The sequence below is a fragment of the Crinia signifera genome, chromosome 2 (assembly GCF_055691185.1).
Source record: "Crinia signifera chromosome 2, ASM5569118v1, whole genome shotgun sequence".
NCBI classification, from domain to species: Eukaryota; Metazoa; Chordata; class Amphibia; order Anura; family Myobatrachidae; genus Crinia; species Crinia signifera.
In genome coordinates, this window is record NC_139218.1 from 362,321,708 (window position 1) to 362,347,876 (window position 26,169).

General features: G+C 47.8%; 1 protein-coding gene across 1 annotated transcript; it reads left to right on the plus strand.

Moving 5' to 3' along the window:
* Positions 1–1,398: 1,398 nt before the first annotated feature.
* LOC146059196 (uncharacterized) lies at positions 1,399–25,852 on the plus strand. Its single transcript, XM_083171319.1, has 3 exons — positions 1,399–1,617; positions 24,258–24,527; positions 25,723–25,852. Exons 2-3 carry the CDS (start codon positions 24,329–24,331, stop codon positions 25,830–25,832), a joined length of 309 nt encoding a protein of 102 aa, XP_083027445.1. The 5' UTR covers positions 1,399–1,617; positions 24,258–24,328; the 3' UTR covers positions 25,833–25,852.
* Positions 25,853–26,169: the final 317 nt, after the last annotated feature.

Sequence of the window (26,169 nt, forward strand, 5' to 3'; positions counted from 1 at the left end):
ACTGGAATGCCACCTCACCCTGTAAGTATTTTAGGACCAGGGCCGGATTAACAATGGGTCAAATGGAGCTGTAGATCCAGGCCCACCACTGAAAATAGGCCCACAGAGTCCTGCTATGCAGTCAGTGTTGACAGTCTGCATTGGAGGCCCAGCCACGGGTCCCTTGGGACCCTGGCCGTGGGCCCGGAATCCGACCCTGGTGTGCGGAAGCTGTTACTTCTAGCAGGTGAAAAGGAGCAGCCGTCAGTAATAGGTATCTTCCTCTGCTTGTAAATTACAAGCATTTTCCTCCAGGTGCCAGTAGGGGGAGCTAAGAGAATAAGCTTCTCATTACTGTGCGGCTGTCTGTTTTTCCTGTGCCAGCTCCTCGGCTACTACAGGCAACGAGTGGGCTTTACTATGCTGGGTCCCTGTCTCAGAAGATGCTGAAAATGAAGTATAGCTGCCATAGTTAGGACAGGTGAGTCACTGTTGTATGGAGGAGGGTTACTGTGCAAGGCAAGCTGCCAGGGACTGTAATAACAGTGTGCTGATTTGGGGTGTATGCAGTTATACAGTGTATGCTTATTGCCTGATTGTATATAGTGATGCAATGTGATGTGTGAGTTTGCAGTGTGTGCAGAGAGTGAAATGTCAGTGATAGTGATGCAGTGCAGTGTGTGCTGGTAGCGGTGCAGTGTGTGCTGGTAGCGGTGCAGTGTGTGCTGGTAGTGGTGCAGTGTGTTATGGTAGTGGTGCAGTGTGTTATGGTAGTGGTGCAGTGTGTGCTGGTAGCGGTGCAGTGTGTGCTGGTAGCGGTGTAGAGAGTGAAATGTCAGTGATAGTGATGCACTGCAGTGTGTGCTGGTAGCGGTGCAGTGTGTGCTGGTAGCGGTGCAGTGTGTGATGGTAGCGGTGCAGTGTGTGATGGTAGCGGTGCAGTGTGTTATGGTAGCGGTGCAGTGTGTTATGGTAGCAGTGCAGTGTATTATGGTAGCGGTGTAGTGTGTTATGGTAGCGGTGCAGTGTGTGCTGGTAGCGGTGCAGTGTGTGCTGGTAGCGGTGCAATGTGTGATGGTAGCGGTGCAGTGTGTGATGGTAGTGGTGCAGTGTGTTATGGTAGCGGTGCAGTGTGTTATGGTAGCGGTGTAGTGTGTTATGGTAGCGGTGCAGTGTGTTATGGTAGCGGTGCAGTGTGTTATGGTAGCGGTTGAGTGTGTGCTGGTAGTGGTGCAGTGTGTGCTTGTAGTGATGCAGTGTGTGCTGATGTACTGTCATTGATAGTGATGGCAGTGTGGGTTGACAGTGTAATGCTGGTGACGGCTGTGTTTCAATGGTAATGTTCAAAGGATGTGAGGTGACATATACCTGCGTTGTATGGCAGACACAGACTTTCCTATTTACATCCATTCCACAGCGCAGTTAGAAAGCATCAAGCTGCAACATCACACTGCCTATGGCGGGAGCCCCTGCTAACCCGTAAGTGCACTCAGGGGATTGAGCGAACACGGACGCTCACCCCTGCCTCTGCTCCAGCTCCTCACCAGGACATCCTCCGATAAGCACTCCCAGGGACTGCACCGACACTCCTTAGCACCGGCTAGACTGCGGGGCTGTCAGCTCCTAACAACAGAGAGGGTAAGCAGCCGGTAGGGGGACGCCACGCTCCGGCTGTCATTCACAAACTAGTTTGATTTCACTTGATCCTATATCCCTACTGGAAATAGAACCATATTTTTGCTATAGACCCTGTTTCATTTATTATTGATTGGATTAGTACTCTGAACGTTAATTTCACAATATTCATAAAAAAACTGGCACCTTATGTTCTGCCCATTTAGTCTGCTGTGGTCACCTGAGGGGAACATAGGTCCCAGGTGGGGGTCCTATGGTGTACTGGGTCCCTAAAAGATTACCCGATAAGAGTGGGATGCCGGAAGAGAATAGGTGGTGAGCTCTGTCGTGCTCCTGACAGTTGGGATTCTGATGTCGGAGAAACGAATGTCGGAATCCCAACTGTCAGTAAGCTATACCATACCCTAAGAGTCATACTGCGAGGACTGACCTGTGGACTACAAATCCCAGGCACCACATTTTTTTTTTTACAATACATCTTTATGCACATATTTGTCTCACAGTACTGATTGACATGTAACCATCATCCTGTTATACAGATATGAGCCGCTCTCGTTTAGCGGGGGTCTGGCGGTCGGATCACCAGCCGCCGGAAGAGGATGCGCGCGCACAATATGCTTACGCCTCCCCTTCCAACTGAGCTCCCCGTCGCTGTCCACCGGCCCCACCGCCTCCCCGCACCCCCACTAACCCTGCCCGTTTCCCTGAAGTGGAGACGGTCAGGGTTCCCATCCCCCGCCGCCTGAAAACTGGGAGGCGCATGCGTGTGAGATGCTTTCGTGTCCCAGTCAGATGGAGCGCCGCTCCGGCAGCGTTTGCCAGCAGGGACATTCTGGCGATCCCCGGCACTGGCTGAGAGGCGCTCCATCTGTACATCATGGTCTCATAATCTTTCTGATCACTTTGTATCCCTACACTTTGTAGTAACTAGCTGAGCGCTCAGTAAAACCCCCCAAATATACCACAATTCGAGTTTGGACCACTCATTACTGAGTAGCCCCTGCAAATCATAGACCGATACCGATAAAGCACAGGCTCCGTCGCATATATTCCGTATCCCTGTGTTAGCAGAACGGCAGTCCTTGCTCTGGAGCAGCTGGAGTACAAGATAACCCACCTCTAATAGGGATACAATTCTAGTAATGGGGACACAAGCGCCTACCTAACAATCCCTTGTAGCTGCCTAAACCGTAACCCTCCCGCAGCCTGCCCCTAACCCTCCCTGCTAGTGCCTAACCATATCCTCCTTGTAAGTGTTTAATTCAACCCCCCCCCAACAGCCTAACCCTATGTCCCCCCACTAGTGTCTAAACCTAACCTCACTTTCCCCACTACCGCTCCCTACATACTCCCCGATTGGGAAGTTGCCAGTCAGTATTCCGGCATCGGCATCCTAATCTCTTCAACGTTCCGGCTCCGGGACGCCAGCATCGCTATACTGAATGCTGACATCCTGTCTGGTGGGATGCTGACTGCATCCCTGGTATATAGTTACAAAGCATGTGTCACTGGTAGTTATAAAGTAGACCAAAAGGTGATTTTAAATCAGAAATGTTATTTGCTGAAACAATAGAGGTACAATGCTTCATTAATATACAGCAATGTGTAATGGGATGGGGAATATATACAATAATTGCAGCATTGTTATTGGTGACTGGTAGATCTGGTGATGTTAGCGCGGTGTCAGATGTACTGTAATAGCTGTTGGTAAGGTTTGGGGTTGTCTGTTAATAAGAGGTGGTGTGATGTCATATCACATTGCGCATACATAGAGAAGCAGCAATGCACACAGCCACAACACCACCATCCTCCATTGCCTGAGGGATGCAGTTGTGGCCCCCATAGTTAGTCCCGTGGTGGGAATTGAACCAATGTCCTTGTTCTGTGATGCTAATCATTACACCATGTTTGTAAAAATAATGTAAGGGGCATGAATCCGGAAATAAATTATAATGCTAAGGATTGGATGAGGGGCCCCATCCCAGTATCTAGCCTAGGGCCCTAAATTCACCACAGCTGTCACCACCAACAGCAAAGCTTACTCTTCTTCTGAACAACCAGAATAACACTGCATTGTCATTGCGTTGTCCTGACCTTATGCCATTAATAGCGCATCGATGCCCCCCCCCCCCCCCCCCCCCCCCCCAATTTTACCCACCAATTAAAGAGTACATATCCTTGGGGTACTCCACTTGTAATGTTTCCCTCCTTTGACTGTACTCCGTTTACTACAACTCTCTGTTTTCTGTCCTGTAACCACGCTCTTATCCATTCAACTATCTTATACCCCTTTTACACAAAAAATCCTGGATCCAACCCGGCATTTGGAAGAAGGATCCAAGCCGGGTCGGATCCAGGATTTACTCCATTTACACTGCGGTGCCCACCCGCAGTGTAGACGGAGGTGGCGCTTGGAGATGACATCATCTCCAAGCGCCGGGACCGCAGTGATCCACGCCGGATACACCGATCGCCAAGGTAAGCTGCTGGGCTACCCCCAGCCCCCGTGCACCTCCCCAGCCACCCTCTGGGAGGTGAATGGATGCTGCACACAGGCATCCATTCACCTCCTTCGATGCCGCCGCTGCTGTCTGCAGAGTTAAGCAGACAGGAGCGCAGGCTGTCCCCCCCCTCCCCCCGTCCAACCTGCGGACACTGCGGTCTGCAGGTTGGACATCCCCCATTCATGTAAATGGGAGCCGGGTCATCCAAACCGGTGTACCCATTTACACCGCTCTCTGCCCAGGTCCTAGCCGAAGACCCGGAGTTTTGAGGCGGTGTAAAAGGGTTATTAGAATCCAATCCCAAGCTTTCAAGTTTATTTAACAGTCTGCAATGTGGGACAGTGTCAAAAGACTTACTAAAGTCTAGATAAGCTACATCCACAGCCCCACCTTGGTCTATTACCAGATCGTATTGTATATGCAATCCTTAGTAAATGGTCCCCCAAGTGTTGAAGCATCAGTCACCTCTGGGGCTCAACGTAGCTGCACAGATCCTCATAGCCCACAGTACTGCACCAACCTACCATATTCTTTTATTACACATTACTAGAGACAGGATTATATGCATTTGCATATTTGCATATGCATTTACATATTTTGCCCATTCTCACTGGTTATTGCATATTTTAACTAAAATCTAGTGATGGTGCATATTTTAGGCCCTGCCCTCTTCCCACCCGCGAGTCACAGCACTGCTTTGCCCTGCTGCTGCTGGCCAAGTAGTGGTAGAGTGTGCAGGCTGGGGCAATATGTGCGCAGTGTGGGGAACCTTGGATGTATGATATGTCTGACACTGCTCTAGGCTGCCAATCCATGTTGATAAAAGCGGAAGGGTTGTGACATCACGTGGCATGGAGGAAATGCTGTGTCACTGTGAGTATGCAGCGCAGCAAGCAAGCCTTCCACTGCGCCGCCCTCACACACTATGCTGACATTTGGTCCATTGGCGCTGGAGATGAGGGTCCGTGTAGTTGTTGCAAGAAGAGCTTTGGACTCTGCAGTATGCTGTAGCAGCCAGGAGGAAAAAAAATCCTGCGTACAGCACTAAACATGATGATGTGGGCCTATTTTTGGGGTTTATTTGCAACTAATTGTATCCTGATTTTTAAATAAATAAGTTGAAAATTACTTTTTTATTATATAATGTAGCATATTTTAACACTTTTTATGCATATTTTAAGTATTTTTCTTGCATATTTGCATGCATATTTCAAGCTTTTTATGTTGCATATAATCCTGTCTCTACACATTACATTCCCAACATCTATTTAACACATGAATATGGGTCCGACCAATACAGTAGTACAATGGGAACATTCAAAGTAGTAGGTGGGAAATAACACATCAGACACGGATTGACTTGTGTGACTTTTTTTTGTTGAAATAACAGATACATTACTCCCCAGCGACCAAATTACTCCCCAGAAAGTGAAAGCAAAATGATGCTTCAAACTTGCTGGATATGGAGAGAGGGAGTTGTGAAGACAGAGATTGGGGGTAGGGGGATTACCCATCAACAGGACAGGCATTTTAGGGGTAGGGGGAATAGCCGTCAACAGGACTGGCTTTGGGGAAATAGCCGTCAACAGGACTGGCTTTGGGGGAATAGCAGTCAACAGGACTGGCTTTTAACTGCTGCATAAACTATAATGATTTAGTTTGATGCAAAATCAATAACAATTAAATATAAATGACTCAATGAGTCCGAGGTCCATGTTTAACAATCGACCCTTGGCATGCCGTCCTCCTCCTGCCAGATGAGGCCAACGGAGATGCTGCTGTTATAGATGTCCTTCCTACAAAAACAGACTTTGATCAGTGACTGTTATTGTAAAGACCCAAACGTTTGCCATGTACAAGTCCTCTCATTATTCCCTGGCCTGCTGGTATGTAGCGTCTGCACCATGTTAGTTACTGACTACATTTATCTATGTGCTTCCTTTTTGGACCAATCACAGCGCTGATGCTGTGGGTGTGACATGACAAGGACGGCCCCATACAGAAAGCCCAGCGTACAGTGATGTGAGATTCCTCTAATGGGGCTACACACCGAGCGATTTTGGCCTTCTTATATTGTTACACTAGTTAGTATAATGATATATACGTGTATGTCATACAAGTAGAATACCAGCCAATCAGCGCTCTGTGTGATAGAACTTCTGTAGGGGCCCCAACTGCAGGCAGATATGGAGATACCGTTTCTACATCATATCATGTTTGTAAGACAAGAGACCTGATATCTACCCCAGCGACCAGAGCGGGGAGGACGCACGTATTGTGCCGGCAACCTACCTGGGGGAGGAGTCTCTGCTCGCAATAGAGCCGGTGCTGCTGGTATCAGACGGGCTTTCTGCCATGTCCTTCAGCTCAGAGCAGTCAGCAGTTGACTCCAGAGATGCTGTATCATCTGAAAATGAGAGACAGAATCCGAGTGGTTGCTATGGGCAACATCACCTCTGTTCATTGTAGTAAACGTACCCTGTACTTTCTATGTTTAATATATAATATTTTAATAGTTACCCCACTGGGCAAAGCTATGACTAAATCAATGACTAAAATTAGATGAAAATGTTCGTCAAGATCCACTGACTAAAACCTGACTAAAGAGTCGAAATTAAAAAATCTGACTAAAATGTGACCATTATTTTCGTCAAATTTTAGGAAAGTGACTAAGACTAAAACTACACTGAAAATCCCTGACAAAATTAACACTGCTGTAGATTTAAAGCAGTAAAAAGTATAAGGTGAAATCAGGCTGGTGAGATAACAAGCTCCTGTCCACTCACAGTACTCCCGGCCTATTACATATACATAAGCGAATCTAGGGGGTGGTCCGGGGGTGCACCGGACCACCCATTAGACCGCCGTACACAATTTAAACTTTAAATTTTAGTTTACAGTCCATTTTATTCTGAAGCCTCTCAGGGCTTCAGCGTTCCCAGTAGTGCACTGCACGGGTGACGTCACCGCGTACCGGCACAGTGCAGGACTGAGAAGCTGTGTCGGAAGGGAAGAAAAGGCGGGAGCTGTAAGCGCCGCGGCTGCAGAGCAAGCGTGGAGCGGCGCTGCCCACTCAGAGTCGCACAGGAAGGACTGCAGTCCTGCCGTGGCGGCATCATCCCAGCACGGCTCCATTCGGCTCACAGCCTGAGCTGACACACTACTCGGCAGTATCTAACCGCCCACTGTCTTCCCCAGTGCCCCACTCCTCTCGGGCCAGTGGGTGCAGTTTCACCCCCTTGCTCACAGCTCCGCTCCGATGTGGGTGAGAGACGGAGTCGGCCCAAGGATCATTAACCCCAGTGTTTCTGGAAAGCTGAGGAGATAATGTGGCCTCCTCCAGGTAACTTATCACCTGTATATTAGATGTAGTGTATATATATGTGTATATATATATATATATATATATATATATATATATATATATATATATATATATATGTGTATATGCAAGTTACAGTCCAGGATGAAGGTGTAACTGTTTTCCCAAGTGATTATTCTGTCATATTTATACTCAGCTGCTGTGCTATGTGTTTTTTTTAATTGGACATTAAATTACTGACTATACTGAGGTGTACCGTCTATTATATGTTAACCTTTGGGTTGTAATATTTGTTTTTGTAAAAATATATGTATGTATGTATAACATAACATAATGAATACGCTAAATTCGCCCCTGGGTACACAGGCACCTCCTAATGATGTGCTCTCCCCGCCGCTTCCTACCCTTTAAAGACGCTGGCTGGATGCTGCCCGGTGCTCCATCGCCAGGCGCCTCCTTCCTCCTCTGCCTGGCAGCAGCAGGTTTGTCCCCACACACCACTGCAGTGGCAGGCTCCTGGCAGCTCTGTCATATATACATGCCACTGTGTATATAGCACAATGGGGGCATTATATGTGTGTGGCACTACAGGGAGCACTAAGCATGTGGCACTACAGGGGCATTATATGTGTGGCACTATGGGGGGCAGTATGTATGTGGCACTATTGGGGCATTGTGTGTGACACTAAGGGGTCAGCATTATGTGTGTGGCTCTGTGGGGGACATTATGTATGTAGAACTAAGGGGGGCATTATATGTGGGCAACAAGCATGTAATTCCCCCAGACAATGAGACTGTAATCCCCCTGGGCAATGAGCATGTACTCCCCCTGGGCAACAGGCATGTAATCCCTCCTGCAATAAGCCTGTAATTACCACTTGCAACAAGCATGTAGTCTCTGTGGCAATGAGAATGAAACCCCCCCGGTTTAATGGGTCATTTGGTGTGTGGCATACTGTGTAATTGGCATTGCTGTGTTTGGAATAATGTGTAACGGGCATTACAGCATATGGCATAATGTGTAATAGGCAATTCGGTGTGGGGCATAATATGTCATGGGCTTTATGGTGTGGGACGTAATAGATAATTGGCATAACAGTGTGTGGCCGAATATGTAATTGGTATTATGGTATGTGGCCTAATATGTAATTGTCATTATGGTGTGAAGCGTAATGGGCATCACAGTGTGAAGCCCAACGTGCAATGGGCATTACAGTGTGTGGTATAACGTGTTAGGCATGTGGTATACTATGTAATGGCTGTGTGACGTGTAATAGGCAATATGGTGTAAATTTTTAACATGCACTGTCCCTATTGTCAAGCCCTGACATAATGTGTGATGGGTATTACTGTGCGTGTCATTATATGTGATGGCCATTACTGTGCGTGGCATTATGTGTAATGGCCTTTACTGTGCGTGGCATTATGTGTAATGGCCTTTACTGTGCGTGGCATTATGTGTAATGGCCATTACTGTGCGTGGTATTATATGTAATGGGCATTACTGTGTGTGGCATTATGTGTAATGGGAATTACTGTGTGTAGCAGAGTGGGCACAGCGGGCAGGGCGGCTGGACTGGATTGTGGAGCAGCCGAGTAGCTGAAGTGAGCCAGCCTATCAAACAAAGTAAGGAAGAGGTTTTTTTTTCTAAGGTGCCCTTTTGCATTTATGGTGGCATGGGATAGGGTGGGGTGTTGTGTTGTGTTGGGGGAGAAGGGGAGAACAAGGAATCTTGGTCATTATTTTATGGCCCCCATATTTTTAAAAATGGTTACTCTGCTGTTATTTGGGGAGGGGGGACAGGCAGCAGCCCTGAGGATGCACTGCCCCAGGGAATGGGGTTTTACATAGCACTTTTTGTCACCAAAAGGTTAGGTAGCAGGTGCTATTGGTGGGAATAATTTGTCCCTTATCAGTCCAGGGTTGCCCGCATATGTGCAATATCAGTCCAGGGGTGCCCGCATGTGTGCCCTATAATTCTATGGGTGCCCCCATGTGTCCCATATCAATCGTATAATACCACGCCCCTTTTTGCGATGTCACGCCTCCTTTCACGAGACCATGCCCCTTTTTCGCCGCGCGGCTTAGCCGCGCAATGGTCATGCTTTCTGGGAGGTTGAGCCTGGGACCACCCATTAACATATTTCTAGATTCGCCTATGTACATATATACTAGTTACCAGCCTGTCACAGATCTCCCAGCTTATTACATATATACTAGTTACCTGCCTGTCACAGAGCTCCCAGCTTATTACATACATACTAGTTACCTGCCTGTCACAGAACTCCCAGCTTATTACATACATACTAGTTACCTGCCTGTCACAGAACTCCCAGCCAATTACATATATACTAGTTACCAGCCTGTCACAGAACTCCCAGCTTATTACATATATACTAGTTACCTGCCTGTCACAGAACTCCCAGCCTATTACATATATACTAGTTACCTGCCTGTCAAAGAACTCCCAGTTTATTACATATATACTTGTCACCAGCCTGTCACAGAGCTCCCAGCTTATTACATACATACATACTAGTTACCTGCCTGTCACAGAACTCCCAGCCAATTACATATATACTAGTTACCTGCCTGTCACAGAACTCCCAGCTTATTACATATATATTTCTTACCTGCCTGTCACAGAACTCCCAGCCTATTACATATATACTAGTTACCTGCCTGTCACAGAACTCCCAGCTTATTACATATATACTAGTTAACTGCCTGTCACAGAACTCCCAGCTTATTACATATATACTAGTTACCTGCCTGTCACAGAGCTCCCAGCCTATTACATATATACTAGTTACCTGCCTGTCACAGAACTCCCAGCATATTACATATATAATAGTTACCTGCCTGTCACAGAACTCCCAGCTTATTACATATATACTAGTTACCTGCCTGTCACAGAACTCCCAGCTTATTACATATATACTAGTTACCTGCCTGTCACAGAGCTCCCAGCCTATTACATATATACTAGTTACCTGCCTGTCACAGAGCTCCCAGCTTATTACATACATACTAGTTACCTGCCTGTCACAGAACTCCCAGCTTATTACATATATACTAGTTACCTGCCTGTCACAGAACTCCCAGCCTATTACATACATACTAGTTACCTGCCTGTCACAGAACTCCCAGCCTATTACATATATACTAGTTACCTGCCTGTCACAGAGCTCCCAGCTTATTACATACATACTAGTTACCTGCCTGTCACAGAACTCCCAGCTTATTACATATATACTAGTTACCTGCCTGTCACAGAACTCCCAGCCTATTACATACATACTAGTTACCTGCCTGTCACAGAAATCCCAGCCTATTACATATATACTAGTTACCTGCCTGTCACAGAACTCCCAGCTTATTACATATATACTAGTTACCTGCCTGTCACAGAACTCCCAGCCTATTACATATATACTAGTTACCAGCCTGTCACAGAACTCCCAGCTTATTACATATATACTAGTTACCTGCCTGTCACAGAACTCCCAGCTTATTACATATATACTAGTTACCTGCCTGTCACAGAAATCCCAGCTTATTACATATATACTAGTTACCAGCCTGTCACAGAACTCCCAGCTTATTACATATATACTAGTTACCTGCCTGTCACAGAACTCCCAGCTTATTACATATATACTAGTTACCTGCCTGTCACAGAAATCCCAGCTTATTACATATATACTAGTTACCAGCCTGTCACAGAACTCCCAGCTTATTACATATATACTAGTTACCTGCCTGTCACACTAACGGAACATAACAGTAATGTCAGCACCACCAGTGCATGTGCCCGAACAAAGTAACACTACAATTAGACTACTGATCAGAAACAAACAGCCCATACAAAACACATGGGGAGGCTTACATCCAGCCCGTACATAACACCTGGGGAAGCTTACATCCAGCCCGTACATAACACCTGGGGAAGCTTACATCCAGCCCGTACATAGCACCTGGGGAAGCTTACATCCAGCCCGTACATAACACCTGGGGAAGCTTACATCCAGCCCGTATATTACACCTGGGGAAGCTTACATCCAGCCCCTACATAACACCTGGGGAGGCTTACATCCAGCCCGTACATAACACCTGGGGAAGCTTACATCCAGCCCGTATATTACACCTGGGGAAGCTTACATCCAGCCCGTACATAGCACCTGGGGAAGCTTACATCCAGCCCGTACATAACACCTGGGGAGGCTTACATCCAGCCCGTACATAACACCTGGGGAAGCTTATATCCAGCCCGTACATAACACCTTGGGAAGCTTACATCCAGCCCGTACATAACACCTGGGTAAGCTTACATCCAGCCCGTACATAGCACCTGGGGAAGCTTATATCCAGCCCGTACATAACACCTTGGGAAGCTTACATCCAGCCTGTACATAACACCTGGGGACGCTTACATCCAGCCCGTACATAACACCAGGGGGGAAGCTTACATCCAGCCCGTACATAACACCAGGGGGGAAGCTTACATCCAGCCCGTACATAACACCTGGGGGAAGCTTACATCCAACCCGTATATAACACCTGGGGAACCTTACATCCGGCCCATACATAACACATGGGGAAGTTTACATACTACCCATACATAACACCTGGGGAAGCTTACATCCAGCCCGTATATAACACCTGGGGAAGCTTACATCCAGCCTGTACATAACACCTGGGGATGCTTACATCTGGCCCATACATAACACATGGGGAAGTTTACATACTACCCATACATAACACCTGTGGAAGCTTACCTGCACCGAACAAGTAAAATGCTACTCTCTCTGAGATAATAGCATTCACAGCTGCTACCACTGCAGCATCTGGTGGTGGAGGTGATGCTGCCGTGAGGTGCCCTATGCTGGAGCTGCTGCTGGTTTCAGATTCACAGCTGCTGTTATCAGATTCACAGCTGCCACTGTCCGAGGAATCTGTATATATTGTTAGAAAGTGATAGACAGAATCAGATTGCTTGTTATGGGCAACATCCTGGGGAATCTCACATCCAGACCGTACATAACACCTGGGGAAGCTTACATCCAGCTCGTACATAACACCTGGGGAAGCTTACATCCAGCTCGTACATAACACCTGGGGAAGCTTACATCCAGCCCGTACATAACACATGGGGAAGCTTACATCCAGCCTGTATATAACACCTGAGGAAGCTTACATCCAGCCCATACATAACACCTGGGGGAGCTTACATCCAGCCCGTACATAACACCTGAGGAAGCTTACATCCAGCCCGTACATAACACCTGAGGAAGCTTACATCCAGCCCATACATAACACCTGGGGAGGCTTACATCCAGCCCGTACATAACACATGGGGAAGCTTACATCCAGCCCGTACATAACACCTGGGTAAGCTTACATCCAGCCCGTACATAGCACCTGAGGAAGCTTACATCCAGCCCGTACATAACACCTGGGGAGTCTTACATCCAGCCCGTACATAACACCTGGGGAAGCTTACATCCAGCCCGTACATATAACCCGGGAAACCTTACATCCAGCCCGTACATAACACCTGGGGACGCTTACATCCAGCCCGTACATATAACCCGGGGAACCTTACATCCAGCCTGTACATAACACCTGGGGAAGCTTACATCCAGCCCATACATAACACCTGGGGAAGCTTACATCCAGCCTATACATAACACCTGGGGAAGCTTACATCCAGCCCGTACATAACACCTGGGAAGCTTACATCCAGCCCGTACATAACACCTGGGGAAGCTTACATCCAGCCCGTACATATAACCTGGGGAAGCTTACAGCCAGCCCGTATATAAAACCTGGGGAATCTTACATCCAGCCCGTACATAACACCCGGGGAATCTTACATCCAGCCCGTACATAACACCTGGGGAAGCTTACATCCAGCCCATACATAACAGCTGGGGAAGCTTACATCCAGCCCGTACATAACACCTGGGGAAGCTTACATCCAGCCCGTACATAAAACCTGGGGAAGCTTACATCCAGCCCGTACATAAGCTTACCCTCACTGGGCAGGTAGATGTCCTCCTGCGCCAGAGGTGTCCCCACCTTCACAGTAATGGGCACGACCATGTCCTCCTGTGCCAGAGGTTTGCCCACCACACGTAGAGGAGTGGTGCCGCTGGTGTTGGGGGGCTTCTCAGCACTAATGGGCTGGACCATGATCCTCCTCACTTTGGCAGACTTGCCTGTCTATAAGGTGCAGAGGAGGAGACACCATGAGCTGTGACTACATAACTCTACATAACAGTGCAGTCACTTTTTACCATAGAAGCACTAGCACAGATCAGTAGATTGAGTAGAAGCAGGAGTTCAGCACCGCGTACAGCGCCCAGTGGAATCAGCTGGAGCGTCACCATTGTGGCTTATAAGTTATTGTTATAACTATAGGCCCCCTTACATTATGCGATTTGGGCACGATTTTGCCCGATTCGGATGAATCGGGCCGTGAAATCGTCCCAAATCGCATATGGTGACATCCCCTCCGACCCGATGCGCGGCCCCGTGCGCATCGGATCGGAGATGGGAGGTCGGACGGGCTGCACATAAGATTTGCTAAATCTTATGTGCTGCCCGGAGCCGTGCTCCCCCACAACAGGGGACCTACCAGAGTCAGGCGCAGGGAGCCGAGCAGCATCAGCGGGAGCAGGGGGGGCGGCGCAGAGTACCAGGGAGCCGGGCATGAGAAGACGCTGCAGCAGCAGCACTTCAAAAAAAAAGGGCCATACAAACGCATAGGAAGCCATTCATTGGCTGAGACCTCTTTCAGCCAATCAGCGATTGGCTGAGACCTCTCTCAGCCAATCGCTCATTGGCTGAGAGAGGTCTCAGCCAATCAATGGCTTCCTATTCGTTTGTATGGGGTTTTTCTTTTTTTTTGGAAGTGCTGCTGCTGCATCGTGTTCTCCTGCCCGGCTCCCTGGTACTCTGCGCCGCCGCCCCCCCCTGCTCCCTGCCCAGCGGCTTCCTGCCCGGCTCCCTGCACCCCGACCCCCCCTGCCCACTCTCTGTTTGCGGGCATATTCCTGCTGCTGTCCCCCGCTCCCATTGTCCCTGCAGCTCCCCGGGAGTGGCATGTGATAAATCGCATGCGATTTATCACATGCAAAACTTGGCACATGAAGTGCCATCGCATGTGATCCTTCCTGGGGAGCTGCTGGGACAATCGGGTCCGACTTGTCGTTATGACAAGTCGGACAAATGTAAGGGGGCCTTATGACTACCAACATGAGCAGTTATAATAAGATTATAGCAATGTATAATGATGGAGATTAGATCCGCCCAGCTTTTTTTAACTGTATTTTCACTAAATTTCATATAGTGTCACTAACATATAACCATTGTTAGTGTAACACTCACTGGAGAGTTCAAAGTGACTACCAGGGGGTATGCACTATCGCACAAAAGGGGGGGGGGGGTACCCAGTAACTTCAAACCCCACCCCCAGTTTTCTTTTAAACATCTGCACTCGGACCGGCAAAGCCCCGCCCCTCACAGCATAATTTAATGAGTAGCGGGTCTATGGTGAGGGGAAGGGTATAATATGACATAATACAAAAGAATCACGTCAATTTTGCCCCACCCCTTCACACAGACCTGGGAATTGTGGCATTATGCTAGGAATGGGTGGAGCCTAACAATGCAAACTGTCTGGGTCTGACCTCATCCTCCCCTAAACTACAGTAACAGTGAGTGTGTTAGTGACATAATAAATATATATATATATATATATATATATATATATATATATATATATATATATATATATATATATTGCCACCAATGGGGGGAGAATCAGATGTTTGCCTTCATCGATGGTGCAACATAACACGTGTCATGCCCTGTCCCTGGATTTGATTGGCCCACGAGCTAGTCTGTCTGGAGAACTTTAACTGGTGTCATCCTTACCGACTAGAGTGCCAGCTTGCAGCACCAAAACATCCACATATATATAATATTACATACCTTCCAACTTGACCTACTCCAAAATGGACAAAATGCTCTTTTCTAGATTTCTTGGACTTCTCTATTAGGCCCTTATTCTGGTTGGTGCGGTGTTTGCCGCTTGCGGTCGTACCGCCGATGTTTTTCGTCTGCGCATGTGCAGAGGTCACTCTGCGCATGTGCAAGCGGTTTCGCCATACGTTTTTTTTAGACGCCACACAGGGGGCGGAGAGGGGCGTGAGGGGCTACTTAGCCTCATTACCCTATGCATACGCCCCGCGTTTCATGGGCGTTCCCATGCAAACGCTGGGCGTATGCATGGTAATAAAGCCGTGACGCATGTGTAGGGGGCGGGCATCTGACATCGCCGGATGTCAGCTGCCCGCCCCCATACATGATTTCATACGGACAAGTGTCCGTGTGGTCTAGGGTGGCGGGAGCTGGTGGAGCGTGCGGCCCTGCATTCGATGGTCGGCGACCATCGAATGCAGGGGCTGCTCCCAAGATGGAGGAGGCGTATCCCCGTCCACTTTCATGCGGACCGCCACATATCCGCGTACGGACGGAGGTGGCGATCCGTATGGAAGGCGGGGATTCGCCTGCACGGTCCTGGCCGCATATTCTGATCTGGCCGCACAGATCAGAATAAGGGCCAATATTAGGGATGACCATCGATGTGGTTGCCATCGATGGCGATATTGCATGTAGTCATTGATGGTAGCCTTCCACAGTATGTAATTGTGGTTTCACCAACTGATGGTTATCCGTTTTATGTGACAGACTGGCTCATGGGCCAATCAGTTCCAGGGGCAGGGCATCACAGGTGTTATGTTTCACCATCGATGAAGGCAAACATCTGATTCTCCCCCATTGATGGCAAAAATGTATTATTCAACATCAGCCAGAAACCATCAATGACCATGAATTATCGATGGTTGTTGGCCATGCCTACTTATTTTAGGATTGCTATCACCTTTCTTAACAAGCAACTAGTTCAACACAGGTGACGGCAATTATAATATCAGAGGGAAGCGCAGGAGCAGAGCATTGTGTCCCTCCTGGAATGGGTCATGTTGGGAGAAACCCCCATCTTACATCCTGCGTTTCCCTTGGTATGAGGGTCACCAGCAGGGGTGCCAGATCATCCCTTTAATAAGCGCACATATGAATTACACAGGTCCCAGGGGTCAGAGTTCATACCAACTGTCATTACATCCAATGAGCAATCAATATATTTTTAACACAGGATTTGGGGCTAAACTTGACTACTCATCGGACATAATGACAGTTGGCATAATCTCGGACACCTGGGACCTGTGTAATTAATATATGCTCTTATTAAAATGATGATCTGGCAACACTGGTCACCAAGTGGCATGCGCAGTTTGTGGCAGTTAGAGTCAGGCAGGAGGAAGATGGGCAGGAGGCAGCTACTGGCAGGAGAAAGGCGCACACTGCAGGGAGCCAAAAAGGTGAGAGGGGGTCTCCTGGGGTCACCTATACAGTGCAAAGGAGAAGGTACATACCCCTAATACTACATACAGGGAGCACCATCTACCCATGTACCCCTAATGCTACATACAGGGAGCACCACCTACCCATGTACCCCTAATACTACATACAGGGAGCATCACCTACCTGTGTACCCCTAATGCTACATAACAATGAAGCAAATAGTGGCCACCGGTGTCAAAAACACTTGAATTCCCCCCATAGAGTTGAAGAGCAGCTTTACCCTTTTTGTTACATGGATGTTCAATACATGAAAAAAACAACTTAAGTTAAAGTGGAAATGTGTGCACATTGAGAATAACAATACAATATACCTATCCCCCCGTATTTAGGCTACAGAACTGGACAAATCACCACCATATCTGCCCAGAAACTCCCAATATCGGCTGAGCTCCCCCTATGGCGGCCTATGATAATTCTCTGTATGTACAAAGTACAATCCATAAATATAACAGCGCACTTACCTTCCTGCTGGGTGCAGGGATGCACAGTTTACTGCACATGCAGCCCATAATATCAGCTGTATTATATAGGTAACGGCCAAAAAATTAGAGTAGAGCTGAAGCACAAGAGAATAAACTCAGCTTCCTCTCCTGATGCCGGTAGAAAGTCTTCTGACACAGAGCATTTGTGATGTCATAATGATGTCATGGGACAAGATGGCCGCTATGCAGTCAGTTAGTTAGTGTTAGTGGGTAATACTGTATATATCTCAGTGTCTTCTAACCATAACATAACACCGTCATCCAGTACCCTCTTTATACTAATAAAACATTGGGATATTTGTAGCAGTTTTACGATTGGCAAAAGCAGCACAAAAATAGGTACAATACATTTACTATGAGGGCGTAGACCCATGACTACCCCATGAGCCGTGAACCCGCCCCTATGAGCTGTGACCCCACCCCCTTTTTGTACGCAATTATAGGCTGCTAAGGAAACAACAACCATTATTAGTTATACCATGGGGGCAATATTATTTAATTCCTATATTGGGGGAGGTAAAATAAATATATAACAATTGCACAGTACCACTTCTTTAATAATGGGCAATGGGTGTAATTCTCAGCATACAGATGGGGCAGGCTACATCCTGGCTGGCGGATCGCCAGAACGTCCCCGCTGGCGATCCGCCAGCAGCCTCGCCATCCATCAGACTGAGACGCGCGTGCGTCTCACGCACATCTCACGCGCATCTCAGTCTCCGTCGGCGGGGCGACGGAAACCCTGTCCGTATCCGCCTCAGGGAGAAGGACAGGGTTAGGGGGGGAAGGTGCGGGCAGGCGGCGGGGACCCCGGGTTACCGCGACAAGCCGGCGGGGAGCGGATGGAAGCACCGTCGGAAGGGGACGCGCGCGCCTCTCGTGCGCCGATTTTTGGCCGATTTGCATGCTATTCCATCCTTGCACACCCCCAGGTACTATGCGATGGTATGCAATGCGATTTTCGGGAAAATGCCCCTGATTGTACAATTAAATATCGCATAGCATTGCATGCCAGCAAGTGGCATGTGATGCGATTCGCAATGTTAAATGCACCCCCATTGTCAACGACACCCCCACCATAAACGCCAACCCGAAGCGTGGCGAGTGCAGCGAGCTTGCGAGGGGCGGCGGTAAGCGTCCTCTGACCTTTTCATACCCCCACTATCCACGTCGGCGTGGAGTTGATTATATATAGTGTGGCGAGCACAGCGAGCCACCGAGCCCAAAGCGTGGCGAGCAGACGCAGATCACTTTACATGTATTCCGCGTCCCCTCGCCGCGCTTCGGGTTCGGTGGCTCGCTGGGCTCGCCACACTATCTAAAATCAACTCCACGCCGACGTGGATAGTGGGGGTATGAAAAGGTTGAAGGATGCGTACCGCCGCCGCTCGCCACCCTTCGGGTTGGCGTTGATAGTGGGGGTGGCGTTGACAATGGAGGGGCATTTAACATTGTAAGCACCCATTAGGGTGCTTGTACATTTAAAAATCGAATCGCATCGCATGCCGCTATATTGCATGCAATGCTATGCACTACGATGGAAATCGGGGGTGTGCAATGATGGAACAGCATGCAAATCGGCCGGAAAAACTTGAAAAATCGGCCAAAAAACGGCCGCAAAATCGCATCCGATTTTTGCATGCGATTTGCTGCCGATTTCGCAGGCGCCCTGATAATACACAAGTACCGAAAATCCTTATCTGTGTAACAAATGTTCTAAGCTCATGCAAGTTTCCACATAACTGATCTTTAAACCATTCTCTCCTTTTTGTTCTGCAATGTGAGGATGGATGGAATAATTATTTACCATGGTGCACTGCCCTCCGAGCCCGAAGTGTGGCGAGCGCAAGCGGATACCTGTGAAGCCCGCAAAGGGATGCGTTTACCTGTGAAGGTATCCGCGTTCCCTCGCGGGGCTCGCTGTGCTCGCCACGCTTCGGGCGAGGTGGCTCGCTGCGCTCGCCACACTATTCTATTCTCAACTCCACGCCGACGTGGATAGTGGGGGTATGAAAAGGTCGTAAGACGCGTACCGCCGCCCCTCGCGGGCTCGCTGCGCTCGCCACGCTTCGGGTTCACGTTGATCGTGGGTTGGCGTTAACAATTGTGGGTGCCATTTCACACTTCAGGGTGGCTATTTGGCCTCTGTGGGCCATTTAACATTGTTTCCTATGGAAAAATCGGGTCAATTGAGGCATTGAACATGAAAATCGGGTCAATTGAGACATTTAACATTGTTCCCTATGGGAAATCGCGGGCATCGCGTCGGTCGCATCACACCCGATTTTAAGTGCATTCAATGCCCGCGATGCCCGCGATTTTTTTACCTGCGATGCCCACGTGGGCGCCGTGCTAGGTAAAGAGTACCTTTTTTTTTCCATGTCAACAAAATCAAAGAGTATAAAAAAGCAAAGAAAGTGATAGCAGGCAAAACAGGAGCGACTTTATCTCCATGGTAAGCGGAGTAAGTAAATTGCCCCCCAAGTCCGGATCTCATTTCTGTAAAGAAAGATACAAATACAAATTGGATAGTGTAAATATTGTGGCACGTTCTCTTTAAAACTCTTTGGGTGAAATTTAATAGGATGAGAGATTTAGAAAGTGAGAGATTTGGTAAGAAATCTCCAGTTTTTTTAAAGCAGCAATCATTTACACTTCAAAATCACACTGGTTTTGCAGTGTAAATGATTGCCGCTTTAAAAAAACTGGAGAATTCTTACCAAATCTCTCACTTTCTGAATCTCTCATCCTATTCAATTTACCCCCAAATAACCATGGGTCTTATTCTGATCGGTGCGTACTTTCCCGAATTCTTTCGGATCGCGTTTTTTAGCTGTCTGCGCATGCGTGGGGAACGCTATGCGCATGTGCCACGTATGGTCTCCGTACTTGTTCTCACTAATACCGTACAGAAATGTGCACCGCAATCATTCGGCCAATATGGGTGTGTTATGGGCGTCATGCGGAATGACACAGGGGCGTAGTTTCAAAGTAGGCTAAACTGGGCGGAAACATGGGCGGACACGGGGGAGTACACATATTTGGGTAGGCGTGCATTCGGACAGCACGCCGAATGCACGCGAACAAAAAGGGTAGAAATGTGCGGTGTCCAAAAGGCTAGTATTGCTTTGCGGACACCACTCGGTCATGCGCTAGGCAATCGGAACGCCTAATCAGGACGGACGCAACACAACCAATGTCAGCTGAACCCAATACAATCACCTACTTTACTCATTACTTGTTAATGACACGCTTCTCACTGCTACAATTGGAAGCATTGCAGCTTAAAGGGAACATTACATGCTGCACTTGTCACACACTTTTACACTGCAAATAATCAACACAACTTAATATTAATAATACTAATACACATGTCACTTCTGCGTGTATCAATTAATACAGACATTTGTGGGGCCAAAATAACATTTATTAAAGAAACTTTGCCAAAAATGACAAAAACATCACAAAACAAATGGTACCATAACAGGACTAAAAGTAAATAATATATAATAAATAGCCACAGCAGAATCATTAGGAACACATCAGGTGGCTTCATAACAAAAGTACAGCACCAACACTTCAAGTACAGCACACAGTAATGCTAGCCCAAACAGGGCAACAGGGGAACCAAACATGACATTTGAACCGCGGGCAAATGTGGTGACCCTCGGCACGGATTTTGACACAGGATGCTGACACACACAGCTCAATGGAAGATTTGGGAAGACATAACGGTGGAGATTAATGGGGACACAAGTTCATTTGCGGGCACGTTTGCCCCTGGCAGGCTCCTTGCCACGTGCAGAAGCTCTTCGGCCTCGCCCACGGCCACGCTCAGATGGAGGGTCACGTGGAGCACATGCTGGGGAGGGGGGGGGATCTTCTTCCCCGTCTGGCAGCAGGGAGTGATGATGTTGGTAAAGCACCCGAAGCGGGTGACATTAGGACCCTATTGGTGGTAACTAGCTCCACCATAAGTTCATTATGGCGGAGGAGGAGTTCATTTTGCCGCAGGGCTTGATCAGCCAGCACCTGCAGGCTAGCAGCAATAGCTTGCTGGCTGTCACTCATAGCTTGCTGGCTGGCACTCATAGCCTGCAGGCTCGCAGCAATACTCTGCTGGCTGGTGGTCAAACCCTGCAGCACCTCCTCGGCCCTACGCACCCGCTCGAATGCCGAGTCTCCCTGCTGCACAATACTGTCTAGCACACGGCCCCACGTGGACAATTCAGCCGCGGACATTTCCGGCTGCTGCTGCATGGGCCTGCTACTGGGGCCAGGTGGCACAGACTCCACAACCTCCTCAAGAGAATCTGGACCAAGCGGTGGGGATGCTGTTGAACGAGAAATTACCAATTACCACACATTCCATGCCAAATTCAAAACATCTACTTATGGCCTGCCAAATAATTACCTTCAAGCGTAGAAGCCATCACTTCCACTGGGGACTCGCTGTCTATGGTGCTCACCCCCCGGACCTTCTCCACTGCAATGCAGCACTGGGCCATCTCTTCCAGGGGGGTGAGCTTCAGCTTGCCAGGCATGGGGCCAGCCCCAGAGGTGTGGCTGTGTTGCCACCGCTCGGTCAATTTCTTCTTGAGGTTGCCTTTGAAGTCGTGCCACCTGCAATCAAAGTGTACATATTAATACATGTAACTCCTCATGTTTGCTGTAGCACCCATTGCAATATGAAACATAATACAACATGTGCCTACTGACACCAAACTTACATTATATTCATTTTTAAAACCAACCCTTAGAAGATACAACAACAGTCACCCTCCAATAACTATCAATTCAATGTCATGGCCAACATGTCTGTGCCTCCAAGCAACGTGAACACCCATTGACCAACTCCATCTAATATTGAATGTAAACATTACTGGACTTGTACTGCTCAAATGTAACACACATGTACTTGCCTCTTCTTAACGTGCTCCGCCTCACGAACTTGTGGAGCCACTGCATTAATCTCCGCCGTTATCTCCTCCCAGATCTTCCATCTCCTTGTGTGTGTCAACTTTACCGCTGGGCACTCTATTAAATCACGTGCCCGGGTCACCAGGATGTCAAGCTCCTGCGGTTCAAATGCCATGTTTCTTGTGGTTGGTTCCTCTGTTGCCCGACTGCGGCCACGGGCACGGCCACTGGCACGGCCACGGGCACGGCCACCGGTTGGTGTACTTGAAGTGCTGGGCTGGCTACTCTGTTGGGAAGCCACCTGCTGTGTTCCCAATGATTCTGCTGATGCTGAGGATGGGCCAGCTGCTGATTGGCCTGATGTTGATGGCCCATCGGGCTGCTCTGGGTTGAGGGGGACATAGGTGGTGTTGGCTTCCATGCGGGACAAGAGATTCTGCACCACCTGTTCTTCCTCTGACTCTGAGCCAGCCATGTTTGCAACAACTGTTTGCCTTTCTAGGACAACTTTAAATACTATTTCTGTAATTGGCGTTAATCAGCTGCAACCTGCGTTCCGTACGGCCGCGTTCCGTACGCCAGCGTCAACCGTGCGGCGCATACGGGACGCCCCTTGGTGTGGAAAAATATTTCTCAAAAACCAGGAAAACTGAGTAAGTCAGATTTAGTAGCTAAATGCAGATTCCAACACCAATTACAAAATAAAACAGAGGTCACACATGAACTGTATATTTGAATGTACATCTGTACTGTGCACTTGTTTGGTATGTAGTACAACTGACACTACCCATTCCATATGTCAATCCAGTCCACCACTTAGCCACAAGTAATCAGTGCTAGCATCCAAATCACATGTGAAAGCACTCCAAATTCAGGTTGGATGCTAGCTACTTTTCATTCCACCTCTGTAGTAGGGGCCAGTAGAAGGTAAGTGTACACATGGCAGCATGGGCTAATTTTTGTAAAAGGTCTGCCACTATTTGCTATGTTTCTGCTGCATAGCTTTCATTATAAAATAGCTGTTTAGAACCTTGTGGAGTTAGGTGTAAGTGTCTACTGATGCAGATTATTTCACCTGGTGCTTCTACCCATGTTTGGTGGATGGTATAGATTATATATAATGTGTTTCCATCTTATTTTACACTGTCTGTTTAGGATGGGTGTGCGATGCAATGGGTTAGCCGTCTGTTCTGGCGCATACACGCTGTTAGTGTAAAAATGAACAATAAAGTTAATACCAAATATCACTCTGATCAACCAATGACAGCACATGATTGTTTGATTTGTGCCATTGCTAAGATGGCGGCCTATGGGAGAGCAGCCCCATTCTCTTCCGCGGAGCTGCGAACTCTGGTCTCCGTTATGGAGACCAGGCTGGGGCGTGCCGGCCCTTTTATTACAAACCGGCAGAAGCGCCAGGCATATGCATTGGCCCGCAGGCGCATATTCGCGCGCACCCAGGTGCGCAGGACCATCGCACAGCTGGAGCGGCGATGGTCTGATCTCAGGCGGCGCCAGCCTGATAAGCTCCAGCAAATACGGGCCAGCATTGCTCGATGTAAGTGTTTACCCATTAAATGCCCAATTGTACAATATTGCTGACATGACCATTTTTCAACCAATAAGGTAACCTGCCTGATCCATGAGTTAAACATGGCATACAATATATGTGTGCTACTTCCTGTTTGACACCCTGTAATGGTCATAAAATATGTTATTGGGGAGGATTAATGCTTGTGATGCTTACAATGGGCCAAATGTCACAGCATACCTGCCATGTTACAGGCTGTGTTTTGTAAAGGCCACTAAGGAGCTGTTTGCCTGTACAATTATCAGTACTTATAACCTTTGCATTTCTAGGTTGATAAGGCTTAATACAAATTACCACTAATTGGCACTTTTTTGATTTATCCCAAACACAGCACGTGATCGAGCAAGACAGGCCCGGGAGGAGGCAGAGGCGTCCCAGGCCCAGGAGGAGGCGGAGCCAGCTATGGGCGAGGAGGGAGAAACTGAAGAAGGGGTGGCGGAGGAAAGGGATGAAGTGGTGGAGGATGTGTGGGCAGTGGAGGCGGAGGTGGTGGCTTTCGACCACGAGGTGGCAGCCGAGGAGGAGGTCGTGCCAGCCGTGGAGGCCCAGGAAGAGGGGGAGGATGAGGAGGCCTGTGAGGTGGAGCAGGCGGCCGAAAGTGGTATGTATACATAAAGAATCATTATTCCTTTTGTCATCCACTATTTGATATGTAGCACTGTTGATTCAAATGTGTTTGAAAATACTATAAAGGCAAACAACAAATTGGGTAGCAACAGACACACTTTGGGGTTAGATAGGGTGGCCAAACCATCCCTTTCATCCTGGACACATATTAATGACACAGGTTGTGCGGATGGCTTTCAGGTCGATTTTTAGTTCCACTGAACCTGTGTAGTTAATCTGTATCCAGGAAGAAAGTGATGACTTGCTCATGTAAGGGTTACATGTCCCTGCTGGTTGCATACAATCTGTAGCCTCATAGGTGAGTAGAGTTTACTGGTGATTGTTCTTTGTAAACTAGATTCAGTATGGCATAAATGGAGTATGGACAGGCGTGGCTTAGACTGGAGTAACAAGTGGTCAGTGCCCCTGGGCCCTCCTCTAGCTAACCACCCCCTTCGGTCTGCATGTATGTTTTGCACCATAATTGTGTGTTGATTTGGTCTTGTAAGCTTGCAGCAGGGCCCTCCTACCTCCAAGTCTGTATGTTGTTACCCAGTTTGTTTTATCACTGTCTACTATTGTAAAGCGCAACGGAATCTGCTGCGCTTTATAAGAACCTGTAAATAAATAAATAATGCTTTTGAGCATGGGAGTGGGTTATTGCTGCAGCTTCCCCTAACTTGCATTATGACAATGATTTCTGGAGCAGACCATCAGCAGCCAAGCCATGCTTGATTGCACAAATGTACTGAGCATTCCTGAGAGTTGTGTAACTCCCCTGCCAGGCTCCATCATATAACAGACAATGAACTTTGTTTGCCGAAATTTTGATTGGTGCAGCGCGTGACATGCTTCTCACAGCTTTGTCATGGGTGGGTTTGGATTGAGAAGGAGCAGTATGACTGTGAGGTGTTTGACAGAGTAAAGGGTAGAGGGCCAAAATCAGGCTTTCCATGTAGTATGTATGCATGTATGTATAGGTGTATATCTCATATATATAGTTATATATGTGTGTGTGTATATATATATATATATATATCTATATATATATAGATATATATATATATATATAAATATATATATATATACACACACACCTGTCACAATGCATGTTTAAAAAGTAGGTTTGACTATGTTAAATGTATGCATGAATATCATTAGTCATTTTTCAATTTGAATTTCCTCCACAGATGAGCCTGCCCAAGCAGAGGAGGGTCGCCGTGGGGCCCTCCTTCGTCTGCGAGGCCTGATGCGCCAAATGTTGGCACTAATGGACAGCATCATTGATGCCGAAAATTAATTATGTGTTTTTGAAATGTGTTTTGTAATAAATCGTTATTGAAAGTTCAAAGTTGTCAGTGTTTTTTTCTAACATGCTAAAGTATATGTGTGGTACTTATGTAGTATCTGGGCTGCCGATTTCTAAATCGGGTACATCGCATCGCATCGCATGCGACCATCGGATGCGATGACCCGATTTTTCCATAGGTATCAATGTTAAAATGGACTGAGTCCATTTTAACATGGAATTCAATGGGAAAAAGGGGTCCTTTTCATACCCCTACTATCCAAATGGGCATGGAGTTGGATATAAACCTGTGGCGAGCGTAGCGAGCCACCGAGCCCGAAGCGTGGCG

Bases quoted from the DNA above. Each gene is read 5' to 3' on its own strand.
- LOC146059196 (XM_083171319.1), top strand. From the start codon at position 24,329: ATGGGCGAGGAGGGAGAAACTGAAGAAGGGGTGGCGGAGGAAAGGGAT. The intron at 24,528-25,722 runs GTATGTATACAT...TTTCCTCCACAG, and splicing joins GGAGCAGGCGGCCGAAAGTG to ATGAGCCTGCCCAAGCAGAG.